This window comes from Suricata suricatta, chromosome 2 (assembly GCF_006229205.1).
Source record: "Suricata suricatta isolate VVHF042 chromosome 2, meerkat_22Aug2017_6uvM2_HiC, whole genome shotgun sequence".
Lineage (NCBI taxonomy): Eukaryota > Metazoa > Chordata > Mammalia > Carnivora > Herpestidae > Suricata > Suricata suricatta.
Window position 1 is genome coordinate 169,737,720 of NC_043701.1, and position 27,607 is coordinate 169,765,326.

The 27,607-nt window shown below is 48.5% G+C and overlaps 1 protein-coding gene across 3 annotated transcripts in view; it reads left to right on the forward strand.

Moving 5' to 3' along the window:
• Nucleotides 1-27,607, forward strand: part of TCF7L2 (transcription factor 7 like 2) — a 186,106-nt gene that overhangs the window by 87,227 nt on the left and 71,272 nt on the right. For 2 of the 3 annotated variants that reach the window (XM_029932600.1, XM_029932599.1), the window contains exon 3: nucleotides 24,598-24,741. In XM_029932600.1, the coding sequence (XP_029788460.1) occupies nucleotides 24,598-24,741 (144 nt within the window). The remainder of the gene's footprint in view (nucleotides 1-24,597; nucleotides 24,742-27,607) is intronic. The other variant, XM_029932598.1, reaches the window with a different exon arrangement.

Sequence of the window (27,607 nt, forward strand, 5' to 3'; positions counted from 1 at the left end):
CTAAGCTCTGCTTGATTACCTCATGGATTCCAGCAGTCTTGGGAATCCATTGTTAAGTTTTTTGTATATTACCCCCCCACTTTAATCTGTTATTCAAGGATCACCCCTGCACCTCAACCCCTTTCAAGTAAGTCAAATTCCCAACCTCATGGCTTCTTTCAAGAGACCCTTTAGTGACTTTGGGCGTTGCTGATGGGCACGGTCCCCAGTTGCCAGAGTGGGGGAGCGGGGGGAGGGTTGGGGCAGGGGGCCAGGTTTCTTGGTGATTTCACCAAGAGCTCATGCGTCACAGGGATCCCACGTGCCCCTCCCGGGAGGAGCGCATGTGCCAAGCGAGGCCGGGTCCTTACCAGGGATGCTCACTAGATATACTGCTGCTTTTCAGACACATTTCCATAATTTAAGGGAGAGGCATAAACTCTGCCAATAAGAAGGATTAACCTCTGCGATGACTTGTAAAACTTCAATCTCCGATGTCCCCTTTCTGTCTACGTATTAACCGGTGTATTCGCAATAACGGTTGCAGGCATTAATGTGAAAGCATCCAGTCCTCAGTGTTTCCCGTGGCCTTATTTGGACAAGACTTTGGAGGACAAGAGAAGGCTGTGTCACCTAGGAAATTTGCTCTTCCATTGAGATGAAAGGACAGTGAATTAAGTGTCTGCTTTCTCTCCCTTTTTCCCTCTGACAGTTATTGATTCTCCCCCGGAACCGTACCGTCCACATTCTGATCTTTTTCTTGACAAAGGGAATTCCCAGTTTGTTAGCTGGCGTGCGCACTAGCAGGTCAAGAGTTAAAAGTAGGCACTCCGTGCCCTCTTGAGAGGCTCCGCATTTTCAGTCTCCTCCTGCTCAAGAGCGGCAGGATGGTTCTAAAAGAATCTCTTTGGTGACTGAGAAGTGAAGAGAGCCTGAGAAGCATGGCGGGAGGAAATAAGAGGAAAGGGACAAACGTCGCCATTCTACATCGGTTTGTTTTGTTGTTAACAAAGGGAGGGAGACCCCTCTTCGCCGAACTTGTGCTGGGGTTCGGAGGAGGGCGTGGCAACGCTTAACACTGGCTGCAGCCGTTTGGACATGGCGTTCAGTAGAAACGTTACTTCTGTGGAGGCGGTGATTTCTCCGCAGATGACCTTTACTGAGCCATCCAGTGAGTCCCTTCTTGCCTCCTCTGCCGCTGAGCTTGAGGGCCGGAAGGGCCTCCTCAGACCTCCGTGTCCTTGGGCCCAACCCTCTCTGCCCTCACTCTGGCCACTTCATCTTGAAACTGGCCGGCTCGCCCCTGGACTGGAAAGGAAGCTCTTTAGTGCCTGGCTAGTTCCTAATCTCTCTCTGCCCCTCTCTCCCTCTTCCACGGGCTCAGAAAATCCATCCACGAGAAAAAGGACCACATCCTATTGCCCTAACAGCTTTAGCCCAGGCATGTAACCCAGCAGCCATAGAAGCAAACGTTTTCCTGATGGAGAGAGGTTGCTTTTACTGCATTTGGTCCTGTTTTTTTTTCTTTTGTGGTTCTTTTATGGTCCTGCCACACAGGCCCCCCCCCCTTCTCGTCATCTTCCCCTTTTGTGGGGGAGGTGCTTTCATGGCAGGTGAAGGGGGGTAAGCAGATAATAGTTAAGGGAAGACGTAGTCCTTCCGGGCCAGATGACTTAGTTTGAGTTATCGAGGTAAAAAATCAACCCAATTAAGGGTCCATTAGGTGTTTTAATAGCGACTAAGTTGTATAAGCTGAGGAAGGAGTTGAACCAAGACCTGGAGGTCAAGGCTTTGTGGTCTGTGACAATTCCCCTGGACCTTTGGGCCCGTGGGACGTTCTGGGGTCTTAATAAAATGAGTGAGAGTTACATTCTTAGCTCTTTACTACCAAAGACTCAATAATAAATTGGGTGTAATGCTTTTGTCCTAAACATTAACAGCCAGAGAGAGCGAGAAAGAGAGCACATCTGTGTGTGTTTATGGATACACGTATGTCATGTATAATTTGTTGGGGGCTGTGCATAACCTTTCTCATTTTACATCAGGAAGAACGACCCACTGACTGAATTCGGGACCTGGGGACTTTAAGTTTCAATCCTGTCTCCCCTGCTTGACCACAGTGCTCACAGATAGGACAGTGTTTTGGTTGTGAACTTAATTATACACTTCCTGTCATCTCTCTGGGGTGGCCCTCCTAAGCCTGACTTTAAGAAATAGCTGGGCTTAAAGAAATAGCTCTAAGCTCATGAACCAGCCTTGTAGCCCCCAATTATCTGTGTGCTTTCTTCCTTGGGGTAGTGGTATTTGGAGATGTAAATTTGACTTTAGAGAGACACACTTTTCTGATGATAGGTTAATTCTTGTATTTACTAATAAACTTCCCCTTTGACAGCCATTGGCTTCAGGGCCCCAGACTAAACTATTTGACTGCTTTTATGCAGGGCCAAGAAACATACTCCTACCCCCTGACCCCCACCCCATTTCTTCACGGCGACATTTTTCAGTGTCCTCCGAATTGGTGAGGATGGCTCTGCCTTGGCCCTGCCCTGTGACCCTGCTCTGGCCGGAAGGGAGGCCAGGCGGGAGGACCCAGGAGGAGGTGTGAGCTCTGGGCTAAAGGAAACCACACTATGGCGCAGGACTTCGATTCCATCATCTGAAGCTGTCGAATGCAGTCGGCTACCTCCCAGGCCCCCCTCTCTCCGTGGCTTTGCTCCTCTGGAGACCCCCTCCATTGGTTGATTCTGGGCCTCTCCCAAGGAGCCAGAGGCTGGAGAAAGAAAAAGGGGCCAAAAAAAGAGCAGTGAAAGAGTTTTTATTTAGCAGAAAGGGAACTCTGCCAAGAGATTTGGTAAATATTAAACTGAAGGGCCAGGCACGGGAACCTTGGACGGAGGAGAGAGAGTGTGTGCGTGCGCGCTCGCTTGTGATGTGTGCGCGCATGTGATCCTGCAGGGCGATGGGGCTCCTGAAATAGCCATGTCCAGGAGCTCGTGGGAGGACGGAGGGGGAGGGGCGAATACCTTGCTACACGGGGCGGTGTCAGGGACCCTGGGGCCGTGTCCGGAACCAGCTGGCTCTGGCAGGCCTGGACCCTCTTGCTTCTCAGTCTCCGGAATAGGGACCGTTTCTTTGGGGTGTCCACCAGGCTTCCAATCAGGCATCAGGGTTTTCTTCGTGGAGATCTTTGTCCTTTGACCGAAGCCAGCCGTGGAGACCCTCGTACCTGTTCAGGACAGGCGTCCTCTGGGGGGCGGGGAGGGACACAGCCAGGGCAGGCTCTGAAGGGCAGCCGCAGAGGTATTTCTTAGCTGCCTGCAGGCTTTGCAGGAGGTTGGTGAGCATTTAAATAGAACGTTCACATCTGCTTTTATTTTTCCCGTTTCTGCCGGCCAGACTTAATAAATTGTATGAAACCCAAGTAAGCATGGATGTTAAAGAACATTAAATAAATTACATAAGTATGCCTACCTGTAACACTTTTATAAGGTAAATGCACGTGGGTTATTTTGCCATAAATACGCACACAGACCAAGATTTATTCTAAAGCCCCCTTGTTCCAGCCCTGCCGCTGCTGAAGGTACTACTGTTCGCGGCCCCTTCCTCGTCTCCCTGGCAGTGCGCAGCCGGGCCTTGGAAAATGCGATAATGACGCCATAAGTGCCCGAGTGCAAAAGTTGTTTTTTGTTCCAAAACATTGCCAGTTCACGGCATATAAAACTACCACGGATGCTTCAGCCAGTTTTTCTTTCCCCCCAAATAAGGCCGGCATTAATGAAGCAGAGGGCCTGGGAAAATATTTTGTCATTCCTTAAAGTGAAATTCCGTCCCCTCTCCCGGCAGGCCCATAGATTTTCAGCTGAAGTATAATCAGTGTCTAGCCAGAATTTGTTGAAGAGGAGGGCGTACAATTAAACGTGTTTATTGCTGTTGTTCCTTCTAATGACCATTGACCCAAATAACGCTCTGCCTTCATGTTCCCCCCACGTGTTCGTGCGGTGAATGGAAAGCTTTGAGTGAAGGAGGGAAGGGTAATCCCATTCGACAGAGAGAAAGGTGAAGTCTGGCCAGGTTCCTTGACCTTGCCAGTCCTGGAGCTCCAAGCCAGGAAGTTGGGCCGGGCAGGGCTCTTGATTCCCCCAGAGGCTGAGGCCACTGGTGACGGCCACCCCTTCTGGAGTCCCGTGTAAGGCAGAGTGGGTGGTGCGGCCCACGTGAATGCCGTCCATCAGGTGGCAACCTCATGGGTTGGCTTGAAGGCCTGTTTTTGAACATGGGCAAAATAGCCTCCTGTTTAGAAGTATGAAATGCAATATCCAAACAGTTGAGAAATCTTTTGGGTGGGGTCAAGGGCAGAGAAGAGAAGACATTAACCCATCTATTCTTATAGGTGGAGACTTCATCCCAAATACTGAAGCCAAGCAGAGGAAAGGATACACATCTCCTCATTGTTTTTTTCTCTCTTAATCTTAAGGGAGTTATTTGGGACTGCAGTGTATTTTTGTCTAGTCTGTCAATAAAAGCACTTCCTGTCTCCAAACTCACACAGCGTTTGGCTCCCGCTTGGTAGTTGTGTGATTTTTGTATCAACAGCCTACTACGGAGCCTCAGTTTATTCATCTGTAAAAAATGGGGATAGCCGTGGCTTTGGAAGGACAGGACCGTGCAGCTCCAGTGGCTAACAGCCCTGGCTTTGGAGCTGGGCAGACGCTGGCTTCTCAGACTGGCCAGGTGCCTCTCTGTGGTGTTCTTGGGAAGTCACTCATCTCCCAGTTTCCTAACAGTAAAGTGAGGAAAATAGTAACTATCTCCCTCAGGGGTTGTAGTCAGTGACAGATGCTGTAAGGGTCAGGTGGTCCGATAAACGCTTTTCAAACGCAATGTTGCTTTGCCTAGTGTTGGGGGGGGGGTGCTATTCATACTTGGAATGCTTTGCAGATGATAAGTCATTTGCATCACTGTAAGGCTATGATAATTCTTAGTATTGGGTTTGTGTCAGTGCGTTGTGGCAAGAAGCTGTCAGAAACGCAGGTGTCAAGGGCGTGAGTATTACTGTTGGCAAATACCGTGTTTTCTAAATTCTAATATATCATCAGCTGAAAGATCTGCCTTTAATCTAATAACAAATTTTCAGGGAAGAAAGAAACACTGCTGTGTTAAATTTATCTACCTGTTATATGCATCTAAATTTCAGAAATAAAACATAGAAATCATGTGAGTCTCCGAAGGGAGGAGCTGTGTCTGGGTGAGTATATAATTTGAGTAAAAGCTCTGCTGTTTGGAGCTCTGCATTTCAAAAGGATGCTACGTAAGAAGCTTCCAAACTCACTTTTGATCCCAGAAGAGTGTAGGATTTTTAAGCTGCATGGAAAGAGTGAAAGCAAGCTAGAGTCATTAGACATGACGGGGCCGGACATCAACACTTACAAGATCCTGCAGACCAATTTTGCAGGATTCTATTAATAGAGATTCCACAGTCCCAAGTTCTCATGTCCTTTTTGACCATTAAAGGGGGCTGCTGGTAGTACTGAAAAGTGGCAAAGCTGGCTTCTCCATAAACATGCCATCGAAAGCCTGTCCACATTCCAACCTCTCTGTTCTCTGTAGCCTATCTCTCCGTTGGAAGGAGTCGGGCTGCGGCATGAATGGGAACAATGAATTCAGAGGCTCATCAGAAGGTGATATCAGAGCATTTAATGTACTGCCGTTCTTTTGTATTCTATTGGGAAGAATGGGCACCACACATTAACCTTACTGTAAGTGTGATGCATTTGAACGTACAGTGGAAGAACAGCCCAAAGAATATGCATTTCTCCCGTGAGCGGTTTTGAATAAATCAACATAATAGCCCGTGGTTATTAACATATTATGTGAATTGGACAATGATATATACTTTGAGGACCTTGAACTAAATCCACCAGTTATGAGCCTGTAGGTTGGGCTCCAGAAGGACTGGAGTTATTGAGGTTGTCATACAAAGAAATGAACTGCAGACCACTGGCAGAGGAATTTTCTGGTAATACTCAACCCAAAGTAAATTTTCAAATGCTTGGGCTGCAGCTCAGAATTGACTAATGTCAGATTAATTGGATCTGGACTTTCAAATGTGGGTCAGTTTGGGTTGGAAGTGATTTTATTATCCACAAACTTCTTTGTACCTCTCTTCCTCCCCAGAAATGCTCTGTTGTGATTTTTCTCTGTTGCCAAGGCTCTCTTGTGAAACTTTGAGAAGCAGTATATTTTTCTGTTAGATTTCATAAGAAGTAGTGCTAGGTTTTTGATGTAATTATGTTTAGATTTCACAGAAATTTTCAATGTGTTGAAAGTTAAATTCCAGGGCAAAAAGGAACGGTTCCTTGGGCTCAGACCCAGTGAGCCTGGTCTTTGCGTTCGTCTTGCCAGAAACTGGCCGTGTGATCGTGGCCAGGTCTCAGCATGTTTAACCTCATGGGTTACAAAGAAACAATAGCGGTTATGTATGATTTTTCTTGGTCCGTTAGAGCCTGGAAACCTAGACAGTCAATGACCTGTGTCCTCTGCTGTGACCAGAAAGTGGAAAATAAAATGGGCAGAGCCTCATAATCTTTGAGAACCAGGATTTTTCCTAATTGTTTTTCTCTTTTTAATCTCTGGGTACCCTTTAAAAACCTCTTTAACTGGGTACAAGTCTTTCTCCATGACATTTAATATAACTTTATGGACTTCAGTTAAACTCTGAAGTCCCTTTCAGAAAGTTATTATTTTTTTTTTAATCTTAAGTGCCTTATTAAGCCTACTGAGGGGCTGTAGTCCTGGGAGACCATTTATCACATGTGAAAACAGTCTAGATTTAACTCTCCTAAAAAAAAAAAAAGAAGAGAAAAAGGCTGATGAAGCTTACACCAACTTCCCATTTTGGACATAATGCTCTGACTGAGTAAAATGCAGTGATTTTTTTTGTACAAAAAGGTTTTGTGTGCTCTTGCTCACTGTTCACAGTCGATGGAGACTTATTTATTTAGCCAGAGATTGGCCCACCCGAATGGTGCTTACCCAGAAGCCCTTGTGAGTGATCCGGGACATTGGGAGAGGGGTGGGGCGTGGGCCCTGGGGAATACGGGGATGCCGTTGGGTTGCTGTGAATCTTGTGGAGTTTATTGTAAGACTACCCATGGAATCAAGAAGGAGAGACCCCGCCTCCACATCTGAGCCTTGCGGAGACACGGACACGAGTCACAGCAAACAGTGCTGCTGCGGGTCGGCTCTGGGAGGCCTGGAAATGGGGTGTGTTCCGGACCCCTGGCTGCTTTGAGGGATCTCAGCAGTAGGCTTGCCTGACGTTTGGGCCTTCGCTGCCTCCCTTCTCGTCTTTGTGTGCCTGCTCTGGCCCTTCCCGCCCGCAGGCCAGCCCCGGTCTGCTGAGCCTCCACGCTCCCTTCCACCTTGGCCCATTCACCTCGCAGATTCCTTCTTTGTATCTCTTTGCCTTTGGCTTCCAGTTCTTTCTGAGTTAGCAATTAAAGAAAATACAACAACACACACACAAAGGAAAAGCAGGAAAAAAAAATCCAAAAAACCAAGAACAAGAGTTGGCCCCATTCACCCTTGTTTGGATGGTGTGTCTGTGCCCGTTGACATCACCGACCACTGTCCAGTTAGCAGGGAGGGGCTGTCACATGGGGCGGAGTGTGCAGCCCAGGGTGGGGTCGGCCCCCTTAGAAGTGGGTGACGGGTGTGGTAGGCACTACCAGCGGCGGGTCTAGCTCAGAGGGGGGAGCATGTCTCTAACAGAAGACTGTTTCTTTCTGCTTGCCTAAGTGAGAGGAACCTTCCAGGAGGATGTGCAGGGGCAGTCCAAACAACTGAACACTCAGGCATTATTCACAAATGGACTTGGGACGAGCCTAATAAGTAGACCGGTTCGACCTTGTGCTTATTGAGAGACTGTGTATACAGTTGGGGCTTAGCGTATTCACCGAGGGCATCTCCTTCACCCGTTCTCACTGATTGTTACCATCGAGATCTGCAAGGGCTGAAGAGTCAACCTGGTGAGACTCCTTATGACACCCGCTGTGAAGAGTACTAGCTGAGGTGACATTTGATGCTTTCGGTGGCGAGGTCCATCTGCTAATTTCCAACGCCAGGTTCTGAACGTAAATTCTTCAGAGATGGTGTGGGTGTGGCGTCTTCCTTGTCTTTGAACATCTGTGGTCTAGAAGCCCTGTGTTCTGTTATCTCTAGCGATAGAACTGCTGTGGCGGGTGGGGTGGCGGGGGCCATACCCACACACGCATGTGGCCACCGTGAAGACACAGGCCTCCCGGAGTCCATATTTAATCGCGTTGGTGCTGACGTGGGAGATGGCACCTTCTGTGTTTGCAGCTGACTTGTGTGAACGCGCACATGCATATTTTGGAGACAACCTTGTGAAACATCGAAGGGCCTCAGCGAATGCTCTGGGGCCTCGTTCAGGGCAGAGCATTGAGCAGGAGCAGTGGCTCGGTATGCTATACCGGAATGAACCAGCCAGGACTTGGGAGTCAGATAGGCAGGCCAAAGGTTTGGGCTCCGTTCGTTATTACCTGTGTGTTGTAGAAAACCCTTAATTTGGGGTCCTGTCCCCTTTGCTTTAAAACCTAAAAAAACCCTCCTGTAATGGAGGGATTGGACACCTGTGAGTGTGTCCCTTCTCTCTCCTTGTTGTCTTCTTTCTCTTCTATTGCGGCTTTTAGTTGGGATGGTCCAGAGAAAGGGTAGTGTTGTGGGCTTTCGCCCTCAGCTGAACGTTGGTGGGACTCCTGCCCCAGATTTACTGAGGAAGAAGTTCCAGGGCAGGACTCCGGCTTGGGTCTGGTGCTATTTCTGAATCAATCAATGAGGCCAGGAGAGGAGGCCGGTCATATAAGATGGCAGCTCCCACTGGATCGCATGATTGGCCGGCGTTAGAGAGGTCTCTGGGGGAATTTGCAGGAGTCAGTCACTTTTTAAAAATGCTATTAATTAGTAATTGAAGTTTGCACTCAATGAGTGGCATGAACTTCTCAGCCCTTTGGTATCTACTAAGTGTTGTTAGTTTTCTCCCTTTCCTTGTTAAGAAGACCGTAAGCGCTAAACTATGTTGAGCTAAGAACTGGTTATAACACCTCCTTTTTTAGAATCCGGTATCATTCTGGGCATCGCCCCCAGGCTGTTTGCTGTGGCCCAGCTGCTGAATAGGGCAAGGTCCTCTGAGAGGACAGCCCTGCATGAACGGCTGTGCCGTATAGTTTTAGGACCTGCCATTGCAGATACTGCTTTCGTAGAGTTCCCAATCCTTAGGCTTTTATTATGATTATTTTTTAAGTTGGACAAAGTCTTACGCTGAAAGTGAGGAAAGAATGGTGAAAAGAGCAACAGGGTTCAGGTGAGGGCCGCTGCCCGTTCTTCTCCGTGGGAGCCGGCCTTTCTCTCTGCGGAAGATGTGTGTGTTCTGTCCAATGCCTCCCGTGTCCCCTGCACTAAGCTCTTTACAGGCCCCTTTAAATGAAATCCTCATGACACTTTAGAGTAGACACCATTACCCCCGTATGAAGCACCTGAGCTTCAAGCAGGTCCCTGCCTTACCCAGGTTACATTCTAAGGACCTTCCCGATGGTCTTTACTTGTAGTCCTTAAGATGGCACATCATTTTTATTTATTTTTTAAGTGTTTATTTAATCTTGAGTGAGAGAGAGCAGGGGGAGGGCAGAGTGAGAAGGAGAGAGAGGATCCCAAGCAGGCTCTACGCTGTCAGTGCCGAGTGCAAGGCTCGAACTCACAAACTATGAGATCACGACCTGAGCCGAAGTCAAGAATCAGATGCTCAACCGACCGAGCCACCCAGTAGTACTTCACCCCACCCCAAGCCACCCCAAGACAGTACTTCAAAGGCGTCTGTCAACCAGGGAAAGATGAAAGCCCATTATACTATGGCTTAAGTGAGGAACCTTTTATTTTTCACAGTAGCTTTATTGAGATATAATTCATGGACCATACAATTCACCCATTAAAGTGTACATGGTTGTCGTAGATCCAGAATCGCGCAACCGTCACTTTCCCCGCGTGGCCCCCATGTCCATTAGCCGTCACTCTCCATTTTCCCCAGGTCCTCCCAGGCCTGGATAGCCCCTCCTGTGTTCTCTGTGTCTATGGAATTGCCTATGCCGGGCATTTCATGTGAATGGAGTCCTACGATGTGGGGTCTTTTGTGGTTACTCCTTTCACTTAGAGAAATGGGGAAGCTGTTGATGGAAGCTTGGCCACGCTATCCTCTGGGCACCTTGGTCTCCTGGAATTTCCTGACCTTTGCCTCCTTCCATGCTGTCTCGTGACCGCGTGTGCCACAAGGGCCCAGACAGTAGGAGTACCCAGGCAAACTTTTGAGTACGAGGATGCTGGAATTAGTAGTGGAATGCTTGGTGGGTTAGCTGGGGGCCTTGCATGGAACAGACTCCTTCCTTCTAACACCTGGTGGCTCCAGTGTGGGGAGAGGAGGAGGGCTGGGAATGAGGTTCCCTGGCATTCACTTCTAGGGACAAGGTCTGCTTTGAAGGTACGCTTGGGAGAAGCTGGAGGCTGACTTCTGTGAGGTTTTGTGACGTCAGAGCAGATATGGAGATGTGGTCTCTGGCCCCTTGGTGCCGAAGGACTCCAGGGAGTTTCAGAAACCTCTAGTTTTCTCTTGCCTCTCCTCAGCCCCGCCCCAGAGTTCTCCCCTGGTTCACTGTGCGGATGGGGGAGTCTTTCACCTTCTCTGTTCCGGGTGCAGCAGCTGTAAGGAACGTTATCAGTGTTGAGACTGGCATGGGACCAAATCTTGCTGGTGCCCGAACTGAAAGCCAAGCTGAGCCTGAAACAGTGGTGTAGGTTGGCGTGTGAGCCGACGGCCCCTGACCTGGCTGCCTGTCCTGCTGACGTTGGTCCTCACCGGCCTGGCTTGGCGATGCTATGACCCGTGTCAGGCGGGTCGCACTGGTGTGGATCCATGAAGAACTGTCACCTCTCCCAAAATGTGTGGGTTCCTATGGGTCCGGGGGCCAGCCTGGGGCTGGGTGGTTACCGGGGGCAGCCATGTGCCCCTTCTTCAGTATGGCCCCCCAGGGAGAACGACTGTTCTGAAAATGGCTGTTAGGGAATGGGCAAAGCACTTTTCAAATCACTCGCTTGCTTATAAACTAGATAAATAAAAGGAACCAAGACAAATGTTGTTCCTGCTTGGAAAGCTGACGGGAGTATGAGAAGTTTTTATTTCATAGCAGGTGACTTGGTGGGTGCTCAGAGCTTGGTTCTTGCCTTGGTCTCTAGCCATCTGTTGTTTCCTGCCTGCCTTTTGGGTGGAAAGAGAACAAACAGTGTGCTTTCCTGCATGTGCCATGGTGATGATGTGGGGGTTGGCGCTGGGTCCAAGACCTTTCTGGTGTCTTAGGGGGGAAAATGCAGAGCCCAGGGGTCTTGAGGTCCCATGATAAATTCAGGCGTTAAGTGCTGAGTGATGAACTTGGCACCTACGCCAGAGTGACTACACTGTTCATGTCCCCAGAGGTGGGTGTAGCCCCCAGGATGCTGGTGGCCAGGTGTGTGGCCATAGGGCAGAGCCAGGTGGCCTGGGTGCGGATGGAAGTGTGGGCGGCACACGGTCCTGCCCTGTCCACCTGGCGGGGTTGGGGGCCGGTGTCTCTGTGTCCTTGAAGCAGGCGTCTTTCCAGCCTAGAGCTCTGGCAGCAAGCCGAGTTCCCAGGCTCCCTCGCTTACCTCTCGGGGCCTAGAGAGGAGGAGCTGTCCAGTTATCATTGTGCTTACTGTCAACCCTGGAAGCCCAGGTTTTGATGTGATCACGAAAATGCTTGGGTTTCAATGGTCACCAGATGTTCTCTGCTCTTCCCTTTGGAGCTGCTTCCGGCTCCCGTTTCCATTCTCTCAAGCCTCCCAACCTGTCGGCCGTGGGCATGAGTCACTGAGCCAGACTGCCGCCCATCCCACTGGCCTGGGTGACTTGGGCTGGGAGCTGCTGGCACCACATCCAGAAAACAAGCCACACCCTAGGAAGGAGGATGCACCGTGGCATTTCTGTGCTCTGGACCAGTGGCTCTGGGGGCTCGCGATGGGTCTGGGGCTTGGACCCCTGCATCCAGGGCTGCTCTTGCCTCCTGTTTCCCATCGCTGGTGAGCTGGCTGTGGCTGGTCAGTGGGTGGAGTACTTGCCTGTGGCATTTAAGGGGGTGGTCAGTTTGACTAATCCCTCAAAGGTCACGGCGGGTGTTGATGCTAGCACCCCTCTCTTCCGTGAGCACAAAATGTGACCTCAGACTCGCTTGATGCAGAACATTCTAGATTTATAAATTAGGCTTGCGCTTCATTTATTTTATGGTTTGGATTCTTTCTTTAAGCAGATGAGAGGTAAAAATGTCACTGTTTTGCCAGCTGGCTGCCAACAGACTCCTCGTACTCTGGAAACGGATTAGTTTGAGTTTTCTTGAGGGACTGGCTTATTTATTATAGATCAGCAGATTACTAAAGCTCTGTGATTTTACAGAGATCTAAACACAGGAACCCCTTCCTTTCACTTTGGGGCGCATACTGATCTTTCTAGTACTGTCACTTCATACGTTCGTAAATGACAGTGTTAGGGACAATATTAAAATTGTTGTAGGGTTCCTGGGACCTTGGATGTAGCTGAAGGCGACACACAAGTCACTGAGGGGCTCATGGGGACATTTGCATCACCAGATTTTCCTGCGTTTCCTGATCGCCGTTGGAGGATTTGGATTAGGGTTGGATAATTTTGCCGTTCCTGCCTTGGCGTCAGTCCACGCTATTTTCAGGCCACTTACCTGTAGCTCATTGGCTCTCAGCTGGGGTGATTTTGCTCCTCAGGAGACCTTTGACAACATCTGGATGCATTTTTGGTTGTCACAGCTGGCAAGGGGATGCTCCTGTCATCTAGCGGGTAGTAGGGATGCTGCTGGGGCGGCCCCCACCACTAAGGATGATCAAATGTCAGTAGGGCTGAGGTTGAGAAATCCTGCCTTAACGCAAGTGTTTATTGAGCAGCCTCCCTCCTGAAACTAAAGCTTGGGCTCAGGTATGGGAAAGAAGATCTTAAAATACGTGACATACCAATGCCAATGTGCAAGTATACATTTTAAGTTACTGTTTTTTTGTTTTGTTTTGTTTTTTTGGCCAGTTGCTGTATGTACTTAAAATTATCTTGGTGGTTTATTAGAGTATTCTTAAAAAAAAAAACAATAAACATTAGAACTATATGAACATGATCTAAAAACTGGTGGCTTCTTCAAAAAGATCTGCGACATCGAGAATAGCCTCTTGAGCTGTAATTTGTTCCCTGTGACCCACCGGAGGGTTTATTTAGATCTGTCTGGTTAGCAGAAGAGAAAGCACATGATGTTTGCATTTCTCGAAACCCTACAGACCCTAGTCTTGCGCTCATCTAATCATCTTTTGCTTTTCTCAAGTGAGAGACCCAAAACAAATCAGCCTCCTCCTCCTAGAATACCTGAAAGTGTTTGTTTGTTTGTTTGTTTGTTTGTTTTTAAAGGCATAGCTCCAGATTCCGTTCTAGAATTCACAGCCTGCTTTCTAAATCCTGTTCTTAAAAGGAACGGTCTATTGACAGTACATCATAAATTTTTCGTGGCTCCCCCGTGACATTTCTGGGGAAGTAAATGAAAGGTGTAAATTAAGAAAAGCAAGTGTTCGTGGTCCCCACTTTAACCTTCTGTTACGTTAAACGGCTTTGTTGAAGAGGGCTGTCACTGCTCTTGAAAACTTGGGAAAATCCGCAGCAAGCTGTGTGTGCCATTAGTTGCCTTCGGGAGCACAGGATGTTTGATGTGAAAATTATATGGCCACATCTAATTGGGTGTATTTTCACCCCACCGGATATCAACTCAAGAAATGACTCTTCCCCCTCCCCTGCTTTTTGAGCTAAATTGTTTAACCTGAATTTCATGCTGTTGAGAAAATTCCATTCCAGTAATCCAGGTGCCATTTTCAAATGTCTTTTGTTTAGTAGCATGTATGCATGACGCAACCGTAATAAATGTCTAGACATCCGGCAAGAGCTGGCTATCAGTCGCTCCCTGATGTGAGGGGTGATAAGCCTATGACTCCACCCTTTCCCTCCCTGATTTACACTCCTCCCTGTGCCCTGTGGAAACCTAGCCAGCCACTGGGAAGGGAATAAAAGCTCTCTGGACCTCTGTTTCCCAGAGTTGTGTATTCGTTTCAAACGAGTGTGCTCAGAATTCAGATAAAAAGCAGTTAGAGATAAGATCATGGCAATTATGCCAATGGAAACATCAGAATTCTTTAAAAATAAGTTTATTCACATACCATATAGTTCACCCATTTAAAGTGTACAATTTGATGGGTTTTGGTATATTTACACAGTTTTGCGACCTTCACCACAGTTAATTTGAGGACATTTTCATCAAAAGAAACTTCATACCTATATTTTTAAATCTTTTTCTTTGATTCTATTTATTTTTGAGAAAGAGGAAATAGAGAGCGGGGGTGGGAGGGGGAGGCAGAGAGAGAGGGTGAAATTAGAATCCGAAGCAGGCTCCAGGCTCTGAGCTGTCAGCACAGAGCCGGACACGGGGCTCGAATTCATGAACTGTGAGATCATGACCTGAGCCGAAGTCAGATGCTCAACCCACTGAGCCCATCAGGCACCCCAGAAACTCCATACCTATGAATATCACTCCCATTTCCCCCGGTGCCCCTACCATCTCCCATCTACTTCCTGTTCCTGGCAATGGGTATATACAGGACCGTACACCTTTGTGAGTGGCTTCTTTGACTTAGCGTGTTTTCCAGATTCATCTACTTTGTGACATCTATCAGCATTCCATTGCTTTTTTATAATCAAATCATATTCCATTCTGTGGGTAGGTCACGTTATATTGATCTGTTCATCAGCTGATGGTAAACTTCAGAATTTTGAAAATACAAGCTAGACGATATTTGCTTTAATTTGCAAACCCCCTCCCCCCCCCCCCTAAGCGCTCTTTTGCTAAATACTGTTACAGGGCAAAGATATCCAAGTCTATGGAAATTCATATTTGAGCAAATACTCACCTCAATGGATTCTACCTGGAACCGAATATTGGGTAAATATGACTGTACAGTTCGTGGTCTCCCTGAAGCACAAGGCTTTTCATCTGCTAAAGTAGAAAACTATTGCTGGTGGCTTTTTCTGTGGGTTGGCTAAGGATTAAGACATTATCTCCAGTGACTAAAGCATGTCTCTGATAGTACTATCTCCTTTGTCTTCATTTTCTCCTCTGGTGCTAATCACCCAAATAGCATCCAAAAAAGATTGTGATCAGCCAGGGGTATTTCCAGCCTGGGGAGTCTTTCTGTTTTGTATGCGGTTTGCTTGTTTGTTAATGTTCTGGTTGTTGCTTTTACCTGGTGTAAATATTTAGAGGCCCAGGTATGTTTACATGCTGGAGATAGGAAAATACACTTTGTCCCGATTGGCCACCCTGGCGGCCGGCCGTGCGCGCCGTGGTTTGGGGTGGCCGAGGGCAGAGTTTCTCTGCTCGGGGTAGAACTCAGCCTGGGTCAGCTGCCTCGTAATCACTTCTGATCGCTGGCCTCTGCGACTGTTTTTGGCATTTGTGTCCCTTAAATATTCTGAGGAGAAACTTTTCAAGGAGAACGTGATTTGTTTTTTTCTTTATTGGCTGCACGTGTTAGATGTAGGAAGCTGAGTTCCCCTTAAGAAGCAGGGGACCCTTAATGGTCTTGGAGAGAACCCTGAAAATTAGGTGTTGTTCCGGGTCCATCGAAGTGAGACTCTGTGGTTGTTACACTGGTTTCTACACGTTAGCAGGTGGGTCCGTCCACTTTGTAGGGGGAAGAAACAGGAATAAGATGGTGGGGCTCCTCCACGTCACGTGTGTACTGTGTTGCCTTACACACACACAGACACACACATATATTTAGGATTTTCTCTTTATCTCTCTCTCTCTTTTTTTTTTTTTTTTTTTTTTTTTTTTTTTTGAGAGAGAGAAAGAGAGAGAGAGGGGCAGAGGGAGGGAGACAGGAGCTGAAGCGGACTCTGTGCTGACAGCAGAGAGCCGGTCGGGGGCTTGAACTCACGAACTGTGAGATCATGACCTGAGCCAAAGCCGGAAGCTCAACCAATTGAGCCAGCCAGGTGCCCCTCTCAAGGCTCTCTTTAATCTGACTTGGACTAACAAAGCGGCTGACCAGCAAGGTCCACTTTGAGGAAAGCAATTCTGCCTTCTGCCACATCACCGCGGTCCCTAGACCCCTTGTGGTTGCCCCAGGCGTGTGCCCAGTGACCACGGTGGGGGCCACTCGAGTTACCTGATGGAGAACAGTGTGCTTCTTTCTGGGGCTGACAGAAAGGGGCTGGTGTCATTTGGGACCCAGGGAGGTTGGCGAATAGAGCTGGCGGGCCTGTCCCCAAATTGTCGTTCGCCTTTTCCCATTCTGAATGAGACGATGTCTGGATCGGTCCAGCCTGCAGGAATCCGTTGCTTTTGAATATTTATATCTTTATATCCTTCCAATGTGATCTCTCCTCATAATATTTGGGGAGAGTTTTTTCCTCCCAAACTGTGTGAATTTAATAAATGTTTGTGCAATTCGTATTGTGCATTCCAACTGAAATGGTTTGCTTTCATAAACACCGAGAAGGTTTAAATAACATTTTCTCATGAAGCTGCCCTCGTTTGCACACTGACTCTGTTACTGCACCAAGAAGACCCTCCGGAGTTTGATGTTGTCAGGAAACATATTAGCAGAAAATAGTATGGTATCTAATGCTAATAATTGGTTAGTGGAAATGAGAAAAGAAGAAATGTAATTGGGGCTCCTGTGGCTAACAAGATGTGAATTATGAAACATTTCCAGGAGAGATTCCAGGGCTGTTCCAGAAACCTGTTATTTGCATTTTAAAACATTTCGTCTCCATCGATAGGGGAGGAGCATGCTGTTTATCAACTCTGCTTTCTAGGGGGCTCTGTTGGTTTTTTATATTTGAGAGAGAGAGAGAAAGAGAGAGCGCGAACACAAGCTAGGGAGGGGCAGAGAGAGGGAGACAGAATCTGAAGCAGACTCCAGGCTCCAAGCTGTCAGCCCAAAGGCTGATGCGGTGCTTGAACTCATGAACTACAAGATCATGACCTGCGCATGAAGTCGGACTCTTAACTGACGGAGCCACCTAGGCGCTCCCATGAGCTGGGTTGGTTTTTAAGAAGAGGATTGGCTGGTAGACACACAGCACAGGTGCTAGTTAGCCCTCCCCTCCCCCGGAGTCCTGGAGTCCATGAGGTGCTGCTCAGGGTGCAAGGTGGCATGATGCGGACCCGCATTCTTTCCCAAAGGCTGACGCGGGACAAGGAGCCTCCCTGTAGCAGGATCTCCTTAAAGGCACAATATTAGATATCCTCTATTAGCCGGACTCCCACAGCTTTCTGCAGCCTGTGGTTCTGGGACGTGAGCTTCTGCCTCTCGCTCTTCCCTAGCAGTCGTTGTTGGGGTGGGTAAGGGAGCTGGGCTGAGATTTTATGTCTACCCTTGTGATCAACTCCTGTTCTCTCAGAGTTCATTGCTGAGCATGGTTTTTCTTGAGCTCACTGGCATTTTGTGTGTCTGGAGAGATTACACGTTTAGGGCCAGGGACTCAGATCCATATGCGGATAATGGATACGTAGGCTGGTTGCAGGGAGAAGCCTCACTTGCCATGTGCTGAGGTCACCGCGGAAGCTCATCACTGTCTGCGGAAGCAGATGACAGGCATGTCCTGGCACTCCGCTGGTGTCTGACTTTCCAGGGAATCGGGGCGGCCTCACACGGGACTTCACTGAGCATTCCAGCGGTGTCCTTTAGAACGTCATTCATTTTTGCATGCCTTGGCTAATTTGCCAATATTAAAGTTAGCCGTTTGAAGTTACTACCTTGTGTCCCAGTAAAGCCTTGACGTCAACTTCACCTTAAAAAAAACTCATTTAGTGTTAATACCAGCTGAAAAATAAAAGTATCTTCTTTATTCAAAATTACCTAAGTTGGGGCCCCTGGGCGGTTCAGTCGGTTAGGCGTCCAGCTTCGGCTCAGGTCACAATCTCACGGTTTGTGGGTTTGAGCCCTGCGTCTGGCTCTGTGCTGACAGCTCAGAACCTCGAGCCTGTCTTCAGATTCTGTGTCTCCCTCTCTCTTTGACCTTCCCCTGCTCACACTGTCTCTTTCTCTCTCAAAAAGAAATACAACATTAAAAAATATTTTTAAAAAACCAAAATTACCTAGGTTATTTTTCCTTTATCCTAAACTCTTTAATAAACTTTTTTTTTAAGATTTATTTATTTTGAGAGAGAGAGAGCAAGCAGGGGCAGAGAGAGAGGGAGATACAGAGTCCAAAGCAGTTTAACAAACTATTTGATACTCACTTTCCCTTTATTTATGATACTGTAATGAGAAAACATATATATGCTTTATTTCCATCTTCTCAGTGTTTGTTATTACGAAGTATTTTTTCTTTCTTCCAGAAAACAAAGCAGGTTGGCAAAATTCTCTTTTAACCAATAAGCATCTTTTGAATTGATGCTTCAAATCCCCATTCATGATACCATATCCCTAAAATATTTTTCTGGGCCATGTGACACTTTTATCTCGTCAAAGAAAGCTTTACTGTCCACGCATTGCCTTTTCTCCTTGGATATAACTTTCTTTGGTAACGATACTCTCTTGTTACGTGATGGCCGTGTCCAGAAATTGAGGCAATTTGGATTTGTACTTTGAGCCATTTGAGGACCTCTTGTGCTAGCCCTGTAGAATGGGAGCATATGTTGGTGGCGGGTAGGGCCCTTAGAAGGCACCCTCAAGTGGCGTGACCAACAGAGCCTCAGAAATGCAGGGCGCATGGCTAGCTAGTGGGGACGGCAGGAACTCTGAGGCCCTACCTCTGTTTTTGTGCTGAGGTTGAGAAGAGGGGACCCGTGCTCTGTAAAAAGGCAAGGGTACGATGCACCTGACCTTGGTGTCTTCTGTGTCCATCCTATTTTGCTTTCCAATTGGATCCTGGCCCCCGAGGGCCAAGGCTGACTTCATTTCTCCATCCCTTGAATGTAGGGGATGGTGATCACGTTTTATCCAATGCCAGCTCCGAACAGGGTGGCTCAGAGGCACTGACGACGGCAGTCTGTGCGCTGGCCACTAGCCATTCCTAACTGTGGGCCATTGTCTTCCATATTCCGTGACCCCCGCCTGCCTCTGCATGCATACACGTGTACACACATGCACGCACACGTGTGCACCTGGCGTAGACTCTCACACTTTGTCACTCGCACACGCTCATGGTTTTGAAACATAATCATGAAAGAAAGATGTTACTTTCCACCTGTCACAGCGGTGATAGTATCGTGGTTTGGCTTTACTGTGAATGACAAAAATGGTGGTTCCGATTACAGTTTTCTCTGCATCTGTATTAAGTTGGTTGACAACATATTTCAGATGTAATTAGTTCCCACCAAAGTTACCTCACCTTCAAGAGGTGAGAATTATTGATGGGGTTTAATGCTAGAACAGCGTGATCTGTGCAGACCTGAACTCTCTTTCCAAGGTCACAAACGTGTACGTGGGCTTTGCTTATCCGGTTGGACGGTTGGGTAGATGGCTGCCGTCACTTGTTTATTTTCTTGTGTCCTTATTTGTACTCACATGTGTTATTATGTGAATCCGTGATAAAGAGAAATGAGGATTTTGCACTCTCTGCAATTAAAAAATGTCATTTTGCCAGTTTGCTTCTGTGATGGAATGGCTCTTGCCAGGGCTTTTCTCTCAAATGGATTTCTTCTTCCTCCAAAGATGCTGCAAATTCAAAATACAGTTCTTCCGTGGTCTACATAGAGCCCTGAACTCCCAGTTCTTAAAGTCTGGGGTTTGCTTTGTTCTTTTCTGTGTAGTCCTGGGTAGGTCCTTTCATGTCTAGACGTAGAGATTAAAAATAAAATCATAAAAGAATTTGATTACATGATTTCTAAGACCCAATTCATTTCACAATTCTGGTTTCTTATAGAGACCCACAAATGATCCTTTCCTTCTTGCTTGGGGGAGAAAACACATAAAAAATATAACCCAAATATAGTAGGGTGAAGCAGAACTGATAGGGTGTATGTGTGTGTGTGTGTGTGTGTGTGTGTGTGTGTGTGTAACAAGATTTATTGTAAGGCTGACATGATTGTGAAGACGGCCAAGTCCCAAGATCTGCAAGCTGGAGACCTGAGGGGGCTTGTGATATCGTGTGGTCTGCTTTTGAAGGCCTGGGAACCAAGAGAGCTGATGGTGTTGTTCATGTCCAGAGACCGGCAGGCTTGAGACCCTGGAAGAGCCAAGGTTGCAGTTTGAGGCTGCAGGAGTTCTTCCTTCTATGGGGGGAGAATCAGTGTTTTGTTATTCAGGCCTTCAACTGATTGGATGAGGCCCACCCACATTCTTACAGACAGCATCGGTTTTGTTTAGTCTCTCAGGTTTCATGTTGGACTTGTCTCAAAACCCAGAAACACTCAGAATAATGTGTGGCCAGATATCTGGGCAGCCTGTGGCACAGTCAGGTCGACACATAAAATTAACCTTCACATCAACTTTCACATCAAACGTTCCTGAGACAGAATTTAAAACCTTTGTCTTCTTCTTTCTGTCTAACAGGCAGGCTCAAATTCTTCCAACAGCCAATAGCAGCTGTTGGCCAAATTGGGTCTGAATAACATTATTTCATATAAAATCTTTTTTTTAAATTTTTTAATTTTTTGTTTGTTTATTTTTGAGAGACAGAGAGATACAGCGCGAGCAGGGGAGGTCAGAGAGAGAGGGAGATACAGAATCTGAAGCAGCTCCAGGCGCTGAGCTGTCAGCACAGAGTCCCACACAAGGCTCAAACCCACGAACTGTGAGATCATGACCTGAGCCGAAGCCGGACGCTTAACCAACTGAGCCACCCAGGTGCCCCTCATACAAAACCTTTATCTCTGGAGGCTTTCTTTTTTTCTTTTTTTTTTTTTTTTTTTAATGCTTTTCAGCTCCTCCTCCTACAGCCCTTTCTTTTTCATTTTTTCCTGGCAAAGCACATTGTACTTTCTAACTCGTTGGGCTCCATTCTACTGCATTAATATCTGAATATTGCCCAACCACTTGTTGAAGGAGTGATAAGTACACAAAGCGACAAAATAGTAGAATACACAAATAGGGCTGCAACTTTTGTGGTGACACATCTTGATTCTTGACCCGTGCGGCCGTGTGTCATCAGTGCCGAGTCACCCATGGGAACGAAGCCCGCCACCCGCTCCATATGCCTTCTCTCCTGACATGCCACAGCTTTGTCCCTGCACCTTCTCCAGACGAAGTGTGGCTTTCAAAATCCTCTGTCAGAGACAGGTGATGCTGTTCAGTGTTCATTGGTCATGCTTTCTGGACACCACGTCTCAGGTCAGCAGAGCCCGGGACACCGGAGGCACCAGGGCAGCAGGAGGACCGAGGGCCAGTTCCCGTGGGTGTTGTTCAGGCCCCTCTCCCTCCCCCTCCAGGGCCTCCATGCCAAAAGCCACATTCATTCTTATTTTCAAAAGGGCTGGGTGCCTGTTCCAAAATACTGTCTTAGGACAGTCTCCTCATCATGCGAGGAGCATGAAGCTCACGAGGCTTTCATTTACTTTCCCTGAAGTGTCTCCAGCTCTTTCCACATCACCCCTTGATTTGTGGATGGACCATTAATTGAGGTCAGTCTAAGGTGACTATATTACTCCAGTCAGGATGCCTGCTTCTCTCTCTCTCCAAACCCAACCCAAACTGGCCTGAGCAAAATAAGTGTATTGACCCAGAACTCCTAACTAAAAAGTACACGGGTAGCATGCATCAGGTATGGCTGCATCTAGGGTCCCGCTTACCGGGACACCATTTCTCTCCTTGGCTCTGGGTTGATGTCACCTTATGATGGCAGGTTGAAGTCCAGAGAGATCTTATCTTCCCCCGTAATTCTGAACCCGTGGTTGTGGACAGGGATGTGATACACTGAGTACCGAGACCCGTGGTTGTGGACGGGGATGTGATACGCCGAGTACAGTGAGACCAAGAGCTCCACTCCAAACTGCATGGCCTCAGAGCGGGGGTCGCACCTCCCACGTAATTCGAGATACTGGCGCCAGAGAAAGCACAAATGCTTTCCAATCGTTAGGATCTGTTGATGGGTGACATATTTATTAAAGGGAGACTCGGCTAGAGCTGTTTCTCAGTCCAAAATGATTTCTGTAGTTGTGTATATATTTGAACTTGTTTAAGACTATGTCATGTTAAAAGATTGGAAATGAATATTTAAGGAAATGAGGAAAAAAGAAAAGCAGGTTAGGCCCAGAAGATAAGAAGGGACTAAGGAGAACTTCACTCATTTCAAAGCTAGGAGCTCCTCCAGAATTGGTTGAAATGACCTGCAGATCAGGCTCTGAGGTTCCCAGGAATGGCAGATCTGGGTTTTAGATGGAGGGTGTGTGTGTGTGTGTGTGTGGTGTGTGAAATGACCTGCAGATCAGGCTCTGAGGTTCCCAGGAATGGCAGATCTGGGTTTTAGATGGAGGCGGGGGGGGGGTGTGTGTATGTGTGTAGCATTTCCTCATAAGCATAGGTGCCTGTGAGAGTATAGACCCAAGGAAAAAGGCCATGGGAAGACAATAAAGATGCTGTGGTCTATGGTAGCCTTAGATACATTTCTTTCCCAGATTCCTCTGGGGCACTTGCCCTTGGGGGCCTTGCCTCTTTGCTCTCATTGCTGTGTTAGAAGACAGAACGAGCAGCCAGGGATTTCAACCCCCGGCTGCTGGGTTCCTTCCAGGAACAGTTGGAGGGTTAAACCGTGTCACCTCTGGTAGGAGATAGTAAGGTGAGTCACCACTGTGACAAGGCAGAATAAGATTACCTCAGTTGTAAAGCTGGGCTGATCGTGAAAATGGACTCCTGCTTGCCTAATGACTCACATCCCTGTTGACAAAGGAGCACTGTGGGGAAATGTGGAGTGGGGCGTTCTGTTTCCCACACGGAGACCAGAGACCGGAGACCTCCGGGCTGCCTCTGGGAGCCCGGGCTGCCCTTTCTGGGCAGCAGACCTCGGGGCTGCCGGCGATGGTGACTTTCCGAAACAAACCGGGGGCAGCCGCAGCCGGCCAGGACCCTGGAGCAGCACCAGCTTGCGGGCCACGCGGCCCCTTCCCCCTTGGGGAGTTCCTGTGGCCTTGGGATGGTTTAACCCCCCTGGGTCTCCCCTGCTCCCTCCTGCAGGAGGACCAGGTCTTATGGTAGCCATGTAAATTGCTGTGGAAATAGGGTTGCTGTTTATAGAATTCGGCCTTTATTTCCATCGATTTGCTGTCTCCCAGAGTCTTTAGCATCTATTCTGCTCATTCTGCTGCTATTTGATGAAATCAGAACGTAAGATATTGGGTTTTGTGCTCAGTTCCATCTCATGCTCTTAGTCCTGAATTCTGTTATTCAGGATGAAAAAAGGTGAAGAATTTATTTATAGCATTTTTTTTCTTCATATCAACCTTTTTAAAAACTGGAGTAGAGAAGTCATCACGTCCATACAAAGGGCATAGACAGTTTCCTTTTGAAAAGACAATCAGAATGTTATTTCTTTGTTGCAAAATAGCCCTTCTTGGACCCCAGGTCTCTTTATGCTCCTAAATTCTCTCCCTCATTAACAGAGTAGTGCTAAATGTCTGGACAGGCGAACGAGTCTACACAGCAGCATCGTGAGTCGACCGAGACCTGGTCCATAGTCCCCTTCTGCCATTTAATAGCTGTGTGACCTTGGGCATGCTCCTTAACGTCTCTGAGTCCGTTTCCTCCTCTGTAAAAGTTTCCTCCTCTGTAAAATGGGCATGACGATACCTACCTCACAGGGTGGTTGTGAGGAGTTGCGGAGCAGGGTGCACTGTCCTGTCCAAAGCCCCTAACCGAGCGGGCAGTCGGAAACTGTGCTTGTGATAGGTGCCAGCCGGGCTGAGATTCAGCACAGCACCCAACTTCTTGGGCACACATACTTGTGTGCTGCCGGATCTTTTCGAGGAGTCCAGAGATGTAAATATAGGTGCCTCCCTCCAGAAATGGTAGTCCGGCAGAGGAGAAGGTGACTAGACAGATCCCCAGGTAGCTCTAGTATTAGGTGGACCCATATGTAATTGCATTTTTATAGGGTAGAACTATCAGCAGTATCACACAGTTAATTTAATAGAAGATTCAGTAAGGTAAGTTGAGAGAAAGAAAGAGAGAGAGAATGCCGGCCAGCTGGCTCAGGGCAAGGAGCAGCCGTGTCCGCTGGGGGAAGGGTGGGCAGAGGTGGGTGCAGCGGGAAGGGATGCGCAGAAAGGTTGCATGGAGGAGGCTGTATTTAAGGTGTTGCTAGAGGGGGCCCCAAGCCGGAAGGCAGGGAGGTGGAAGAGTCCTGGGGTCGCATCGGGAAACCCTGCTTGGAGTTTGCAGAGAAGCATGGGTTAGGGAAGAAAGTCAGGCTGGGGGCGCGAATGCCTTGGTGACTGCGTCCCCCTCCCTCCCGAGCCTCACTCTGTTCCCCTTTCTTCCTGGCAGCAGTGCCCCCTCCCTTGCTGCACTCAGGGACATGACTGTCAGCACCTCTACCCCCCCTCAGACTTCACTGTCAGCACTCAAGTCTTCAGGGACATGAAAAGGAGCCACTCCCTACAAAAGGTTGGGGAGCCCTGGTGTTTGGAGGTAGGTCTCGGAGCAGAATGACGGTATGAGATGAGCTAGCCCCGAAACGAAACCGCCCGTCCAGAGTTTACCCCGCGCCAGGGCAGGGTGCATCCTCCTGCATTCCCTCCAGCTTGCCGCCACGTGGTCGGGTGCCCTGATGTCTGGGGTGTTCTGATCACCGATAGGTCCATCATGGCCATAAGAATGCTAGTTTACGAGGAGAGGGTGGAGGGTGGCGCACCCGTGAACCCAAGGTGCCAGCTCCCTGTAAAGGAGCTACTGCCTGGTCCAGTAGCTTCCGTGGTGAGCAGTACGTTATCCCATTAGCCTTGACCCCCAGGAAGTAATTTCCTGGGACGGTTCACAGCTCCCAGGGGAAGAGAAGTTATTACCTCGACTTTGCCTTTGTTATTAGTTATTTAGAACTTATAGATTTTCTTGTAGAATTCAGGGCGCAGAGAAATGCTCAGCCCTCTGCAGTCATAGCTTCCCAAGGCAGCTGTGAATGGCTTGCCTCGCAGCTGCGGTTGTCCAAGGACAGGAAGCATTGTTAATTTCTTTTAAATAATTCAATACTATGTCAATACCTCACGTTGCTCCATGCTTGGGAGTGACAGTTCTCTTCAAATTAGTAGTCTCAAAGCATAAAGACCGTGTAGAACATGCTTTCATTCCCCGAAAAGCGAAAGTTAATGCAAATAAAAAATTTTAAGGTAACTCTTTAGACCTAAATGGCAAATGATTTTGTATCAATGCTAGTTTATTTTTTTAAAGAAAAGTTAATAAGAGCCAATTAGTGAAACTGCTGTCTTTTAAAGACATAGCATACCTACTGTGTGCTGGGTGCTGTGTTGGGCACGGGGACTCCGGGGACAGAGAACAGGCCTAGGCGTAGAGTAATACGTAACCCATGTGTGTGTGCCTTGCCTTCAGAGAGGGAAAAGGTGTACCAACTCATCCTTATGTGCTTGTTTTCGTGGAAGAAGTAGTAAACAGCCGTTTAAGGGAACGGAAGACATGCAGAGGTAGAGAAACATATAGAAGAAAATATAAACACCCACAGTCTTTTCACCTGTTTATAATCCCTGATATTCAGATGCGCTTCTTTCCCGTCATCTCTGTGTCGAAACTTTAAAAACGTTCCACAGACTTGGAATCGTCCTTTACTGTTTTGTATCTTCTTCTTCTCACTTGGTCCAACCCCGAGGGTGTCTCTGCACATTGCAGCGTCTCTTTAATCTGGTTGGTAACGCCGTGTGTTGGCATCTTGTGGAAGTCTGCCTACGGGGTGGCCCCCGCTTTGGCCAGACGTCAGTACAACTGAAGATGTTTCTGGTCTCTTTGGAAACCCCCTCTTGTCCGCCTGAGATGGTGCATGTAGTCCGATTTCCTGGGCCTGTGAAAGCTGAGGCCCGGGCTCTTCCCTGGGTCTGGGTGGGGCAGGACCGGGAGGCCTCCCTCTGCGCACCTGCCCAGGGCCTGAGCGAAGCCTTGCCTCTACAGCCCCTCCCTGGCCCAGGCTTTACGGAGGGTAGCTGGCTGTGCGTTCTGACCAAGGGTGACAAGGCCACACGACACGTATCCCCCTTCCTCCGCCAGCGCCTGGCCGATGGTAACTCCTTAATCTTTGGTCAGCGTTACGAAGTAGAGAAAGGAGAACCAGGCACCCATTTTGAGTGTGAGGAAAATGAAACAGAAAGACGAGGCCTCTTCCTTCTAAGTTGAGATCTGCAGGCGCCGGTCGGACCTCTGATGCCAGTGGCTGCTCATGTCTCAGCTGTGCCCTTGGGACACGGAAACGTCTTCTGGGGGAGCCCCGATGTGCCCCGCTTCCAGGATTGGGTCTGAAGCCCGACATCGTGAATAGGCCAGACGCACAGACCCCACTCAAGGGCTGCGGGAGCTTGGGCGAGTTACCCAGCCTCGGTTTCTCTGCCAGCCCAGGGGAACTCACACGTGGGCTGCTCAGGAGCATCCAGTGAGTGGAAGCGAGCAGTGTGGGGCTTGGCCAGCGTTGCCGGCATCTGGCACCAACACGCGGCAGGATTCTGGGGGGAGTCGCGTCCCGAGAGTGTGCCCGTGCGATGGGCTTGCTCTGCCGTAGATGGTTTCACGGAAGCCAGTTAGGTGGTATTTCCAGGACTCACCGCTTCGGGGTTTGTGGTGGGATCGGGCAGCCCCAGCATGGGCGTGGGTCAGCACAGCACAAACCCACCCGAGCCCGGAGCCAGAAGCAGGGGCGCCAGGACGGCTTAGTGGGTTAAGCATCTGACGTTGGCTCAGGTTGTGATCTCACAGTTCATGAGTTCAAGTCCCGCTTTGAGTGAGTCCTGCTCCCCCTCCCCCACTGCCTCTCATAGGATTGAGTCCAGCGTTCCCTCACCTCTGCTGGCAAGGGGCTTCACCCCTGTGACACACTCCATTCCTCTGTAGGAGGTGACGGGTGTGGCATACCTGCTCCATCGGCTTTGCCAGGGCCCCGGGAAATACTGATCAGTCAGATCCAGCACCAGCGCCTCCTATGGGCCAGGCGCTTCCTGTAAGCACTGAGCTTACAGTAACTCTACAACACCCGAAGACAACCCTAAGAGGGAGGTGCCGTGATCCCATGGTGCCAGGGAGCCATAGGGAAGTATAGCAACTGCCGAGGGCCACACAGCATGGGGCGTAGCCTTAACACTGCTGTTAATGAGGACCGTGGCACCAGCCCATGGGTCAGAGTCTTCCACACTAACCATCCTCCACCTGCTAAAGAACTTGTGTTGGGTCCTATTCAACACTCTCCCTTCTCCGAGGCTGGGAGGAAGCTTTTGACTCAGGATATTCAAAGTCACATCGTGTGACTTGGTGGCATTTACCAGTGCCACACTCGGGGATACTTTCT